The 5,630-nt window shown below is 26.8% G+C and overlaps 1 protein-coding gene across 1 annotated transcript; it reads left to right on the forward strand.

Moving 5' to 3' along the window:
- The first annotated feature begins 4,004 nt into the window (after window positions 1–4,004).
- Window positions 4,005–5,284, forward strand: LOC130509730 (putative BTB/POZ domain-containing protein At2g40450). Its single transcript, XM_057005909.1, has 3 exons — window positions 4,005–4,109; window positions 4,310–4,454; window positions 4,535–5,284. Exons 2-3 carry the CDS (start codon window positions 4,317–4,319, stop codon window positions 5,021–5,023), a joined length of 627 nt encoding a protein of 208 aa, XP_056861889.1. The 5' UTR covers window positions 4,005–4,109; window positions 4,310–4,316; the 3' UTR covers window positions 5,024–5,284.
- Window positions 5,285–5,630: the final 346 nt, after the last annotated feature.

The raw sequence follows: 5,630 nt of genomic DNA on the forward strand, positions 1-5,630 counted from the left end.
TCATTCTATCTTATTGATATATATATATATATATATATATATATATATATATATATTAAAATAGAGTCGGTTTAATATTACTAAACCAAATATAATATAAACATATATGTAATACTTTAGTATTACTAAATTATAGTGTATAAGTTTGGCTATGATATTGTCTTTAGAATATTCTAATATTTTCAAAATAATGATAAATTATCAGTGAAATCAATAAATTGTTTACTATTAATAATAATTAAGTATAAAATATGACTAAACATATTTTTATTAATAATTAAGCAAATTCACTTCTCAAAAACATAGTAAAAATATATTGTTTTATATCTTATTTTTTTAAATTTTTAATAGAAACAATTATTTTAAGATAACAACACAATATATAAAGTTTACTTATTTTAAAAAGAATTAATATTATTAATATAAATTCGTTTTGACTATATAATAAATTCACAAATAATAGTATAGATATAGATAAATTGTTTTATATCTTATTTTAACTTTTATAACATAAATAATTATTATATGATAACAACACAATATATAAGAATTATATTTTTTTTTTTAAATAATAATCTGATTAATATATTTTTTTTTTAATTATATATAAAATTCATTAAGAGTATCATTGATTTTTAAGCGCTCTAACTTTTAACGTGAGATTTTCCTTGCGAAAAAAAATATTTCGCAAATAATAGTATAGATAAAGAAACATAATATTCCCAAATATTTTTTTTCTAATATTATCATTATCCGTAGAACATGTATTCTATTAGTTTTAAACTTTATAGAAATATGTATATTCTGATTTCTACGGGTTTTAGATTTATAATAATTTGTAGATTTCGATTTCTACAGATTTTTTGAATAATAGTTTAAGCATAGAATGTGTTTTCTAAATATTTTTAGATTACTATTATTTACGTATAACATATATTCTAAAATAGTAGATTCAATGAAAAAAGAAGATCTATACTATTAAAACATAAGGTCCTTTTTGAGGTGTCCTTATGTTTCAATAATATTTACAGATCTCTGCCACTAGAATATTTTAAACCTATGATTTTTTATAAAATTCTTTATTTTCTGATTTTTTCTTTATTTATACAGAAAAAAATATATTTTTTTAAAAATCCTTCATAAAACGTTTTAACAAACTTCGGTTGCTATAATTTAGTTATTGAAATGTATCCATGATATATGCAGAAATCACAATACCTAAATATGTTTAATCAACAATATCTCTCAATTTCCATATTAAAAGGAATGCTGTTATTTTGCAAAATTAATAGCTTAACTAGATTTTGACCCGCCCTTAGAAGGGCGGGTATATTTTTTGTTTTACATTTTTTTATAAATTTAATTTTTATATTTATGTTTTTATTTACGTTTTTTTTATTATATATATATCAATATACTAAAATAGGAATATGACCTATTGATATATGTGTGGTCAAATTATTTTACAATAATTATTAAAACCTCTTATTAATTATTTAAAAGAAATATTATACAAAGAAAAATATAAATATGATTAAAAACATAAATATAAAAATTAAATTTCTAAAATATGTAAAACAAAAAAATATACCAGCTCTTTTAAAGGCGAATTCGAATCTAGTCAATACTATTAAAATATGAGAATTAATAGAATAGATATAATTACAAAGAAAAATACAAATATAACCACAAAAAAACACAAATATGAAAATTATAGTAAAACAAAAAATATATCCGTCCTTTAAAAGACGGGTCAGAATCTAGTTATTGTTTAATTTTGTTGATCTAAACATCTATTATTTCAACTTGATTTTTAGTGGTTTATTTTAAGAAATATTAACAATTATTAATAAATAATTAGTAAGTCTTGAAAATGTTGAATTTTAAACCTACTATTTATTCTTTATTATCAATAGAGGAATTGTCGTTTGGCTTCTTTTATTAACTGCCGTTTAATATATGCAGACAATAGTTCTTAATAAATATTAAATTAATTACCATTATTCTATATTATTTCATGAATTTTTATTAGTATAAATAAATTTCAGATTCCTAGAATATAGGAATGGGGAAGTTATGCCGTTAAAAAAAAAGGGAAAGGGGAAGTTATAATATATTTCATTTTTGGAAGAATAAAATATGGAAATAATTAATTGGACACAACATTTTATTAATAGGTCATGCTGAAGAATTAATAGAATAGATGTAGTTGATAACAATATATGCAAATTTCACGATTTAATTTACCACCATAGTTGACCATCATATCAAACCACCACAGTTAATATGCAAAACTTCACCCTTTAGTCTTTAGAAAAATTATTAGCTTAACGTAGTTGACCACTGTAATTGTATAGTTCTATAAAATATTAATCATAGGTAATATTTATACACACATTAGAAAATAGTAATATAAAACTATTAGTTTATAACAAAACTTTTATCATGTTACTCCCTAAATATTTTGAAAACCAAACCGAAGATTGGTTCAAAAGCATCTCCAACCATCAACACTATTTTAGTGTCAAAACCACGCATTTTAATATATTTTTAACATTAAAATAAGTTTTCTCCAACCATATCACTAAAACTTCAAACTAAAACTATTTATAATAGAGAAAATGTATAGGATATCACTAAAAAAGTTTTTGTCACAAAACTATTTATAATAGAGAAAATGTCTTCTTTGTGTGTTATTTTTATGATAAAAACATAGAAAATTTCTATTTAGGACAATTGCCCTTTATAATATTATATGTATCAAGTTTCTTATTTATTATTTATTTAATTGTATGTTTTGTTAATAAACTAAATGAATAGTGTTTTAATGAGGTAAATAGTGTTTAGTGTAATGAATAGTGTCACACGAAATTTAGAAATTATAATGTTGCACTAAAATTGTATGATTTTTGCGGTTAGGTTGGAAAAGTTTTAGTATAAAATCACACTTAAATAAAGTTTTTCAGCTGAGTTGGAGATAATCTTAGTATATACATTGGTCTGACCAGTTTTACCCGTCTAACAGGTTTTTAAAATTTTATTGTATTTTATATATGTTGTATACCATATGCTTTGAGAAACAGGAAATCTATGTGAACTTAAATTACTGACATACATAAGATTAACACTCAAATCACCATGTATATTTTTTTCTTACAACAAATTTCAAATCTCTTATTAATGGACTGGTTAGAAACATATTATATTTAGATGAGAAGTGGGAATAAGACTTATAATTTTTAGTATACAGAAAAAACTATGAAATAATATGTGAAAACTGAAAAGAAAAAAAAAACTAATTTATCACTAAAAGCTTTATAACAAAATTCTTAGAACATTTAAAAGGTTATAAACTATGTTTTAGTTTTTCAGAATCCGGATTTTTTTATCCGGACTATCGGTTAAATGGGTTTTCCGGTTTTATTTTTAAAATACAGTTTTTATTGTTCAAAGTCAGCAGTTTTTACTGGATTCCAGTTTTTTCTCAAATCAAGGTTGTTTAGTTTGACCAGTTTAACGGGTTTTTTAAAATTTATTGTAAATTATATATTTATATATACTATGCTTTAAGGAAAAAAAAATGAATCTATGTGAAGAACTTAAATTGTTGACATACATAAGATTAACATTCAAACCACCATAAATATTTTTCTTACAAAAAAATTTCAAGTCATCGGTTTTACTGAACTTCCAAACTTTCTTTTTCAGATCCCAGATTTTAAACTGAATCGAACTCAACTTATTAGACGAGTCATGGTCAGACGTTTTCGACTTGCTGGTCCGGTCTGGTTTCAAAAACATTGCAATGTTTATAACACAAATTATTCCGCGCTTCGAAAACGCGGATCAAAATCTAGTTATATTTTATTTCATCAGTATTTACTATTTTGATCTTTTTGTTTATTATTTGATTTATTTTAGAAAATAGTAAAATGTATTAGAGAAAAAAATGGTACAAAAAAGAAATTATACTAATAGAAGACGGTTGTTTCGTACTAATAATTATTTTAATTTCAACTGGCTCGCTTCAAAAAAAGAAGAGAGAAGTGGATTCTAGAACCCTACAACTGTAGCAGAGTCGTCTCCACCGCGGCTACAAGCGAAATCTTGTACTAAGCGAGCACATTCTCGATTCCATCTCCAGTTTCACATATCTATTTAGCAAAATCTCTTCGTTAGTTTAGTTAAAACATTAGTTACATACTGTCTGCTCATGTGTTCTGTCTGCTTGTCCTTATCCCATGTATATGACTGCTAGCTGTTGATGAATCTGTGTATACTCACTAGTATCTCTCCACATTACTATCAGGTTTGCGATGGCAACACAGAGCAACAAAGAGATCTTCTTGGGGGGATTAAGGAAACTCTTCAAAGAACAATGGCAAGCTGACGTACTCCTCAAGGCAGGAGACAGTGATGATTGTGCATCTATCCCCGCCCACAAACTTGTTCTGGTTCTCTCTCTGCTCTTGTCAATGCTGATTTTATTTGTTAATGCTATATAGAATCTCAACATGTATTGAATTTGATATAGGCATCAAGGTCAGTGGTGTTGAAGAAGATAATGGAATCAGACGAGTTGAAGGCTTCATCTAAGCTAGAGAAACTCACTTTCTCCGAGATGAAACACGAGGAACTTGAGGCTTTAGTTGAGTTCATGTACACCGTTGATGGCTCCGTTTCTTCAGAAAATCTCAAGAAACATGTTAGGTCACTCTATCTTGCAGCAGACAAGTATGAGATTCCGCATCTGCGTGACCTATGTAGAAACCAGCTTATATCATCTCTTAACTCCTCCAACGCTCTTAACATCCTTGAGCTTGCTCAAATCCCTTTTGACAAAGCTCTTAACGATGCGGCCTTCACTTCTATTAAGAATAATATAAAAACCATTGCTGCCTCTGCTGAGTTCAAGTTGTTTGTCGTCAACCATCCAGACCTTTCTGTGGAGATCATGAAGGCTTCTCTTACTCATCCTCGTAATTGTTGTAGCTATTGTGGTAGTGGTAGATACTTATACTAGAGGAATTAGGACTAGTTGCAGGTTTTTGCTGGCTGGCTTCGCGGAGTGGAAGCAGCTAAACTAATAATAGTATATCAAGATTTTAACCCTGATGATCCTGCTACTCTTGGTTTTGAATGTTTTATGGTTTTTAGAGTAGTATTTGATCTTTCTTTTTTAGAAAAAGGAAACTATATTATTAGCCATGTACAAAACTCTCTCTTTTGGTGAGAGGCTGCAGCCTGGTCCTCCTATGTTATATATAGTACCTTTAATTTATGGCTTTCCACGTTTATTCTGCCTAGTTGCTGTCTCAAGCTGATAGTGTAGCTTAGGGGTGGACACTTCAGTTATTTTATCGGTTCGGTTTCGGTTCGGTTTGGTTAATTCGGTTCTAGAAATTTTCAAGTTGAAGTAAACCATATTTAGTTTGGTTCGGTTTGGTTTCGGTTTGGTTTGTATTTGGTTCGGTTTGTGTTTCGATTCGGTTTAAACGGATTTTCTTAATTTAGTTATTTTAAGAGAAATCATGTTTTGAAAACATCAACGCATGATCATGAAATCATCATGCTGGTGAAATAAAAAATAAATTATGTGAACTAAATCCAATATAGAACTAAATCAATAA

Source organism: Raphanus sativus, chromosome 3, assembly GCF_000801105.2.
Source record: "Raphanus sativus cultivar WK10039 chromosome 3, ASM80110v3, whole genome shotgun sequence".
In the NCBI taxonomy this organism is placed as follows: Eukaryota; Viridiplantae; Streptophyta; class Magnoliopsida; order Brassicales; family Brassicaceae; genus Raphanus; species Raphanus sativus.

What these genes read in the sequence shown, in the direction of transcription:
- LOC130509730 (XM_057005909.1), top strand. Translation starts at nt 4,317, where the DNA reads ATGGCAACACAGAGCAACAAAGAGATCTTCTTGGGGGGATTAAGGAAA. An exon ending in CCGCCCACAAACTTGTTCTG is followed by an intron (nt 4,455 to 4,534) that starts GTTCTCTCTCTG and finishes AATTTGATATAG; the next exon opens with GCATCAAGGTCAGTGGTGTT.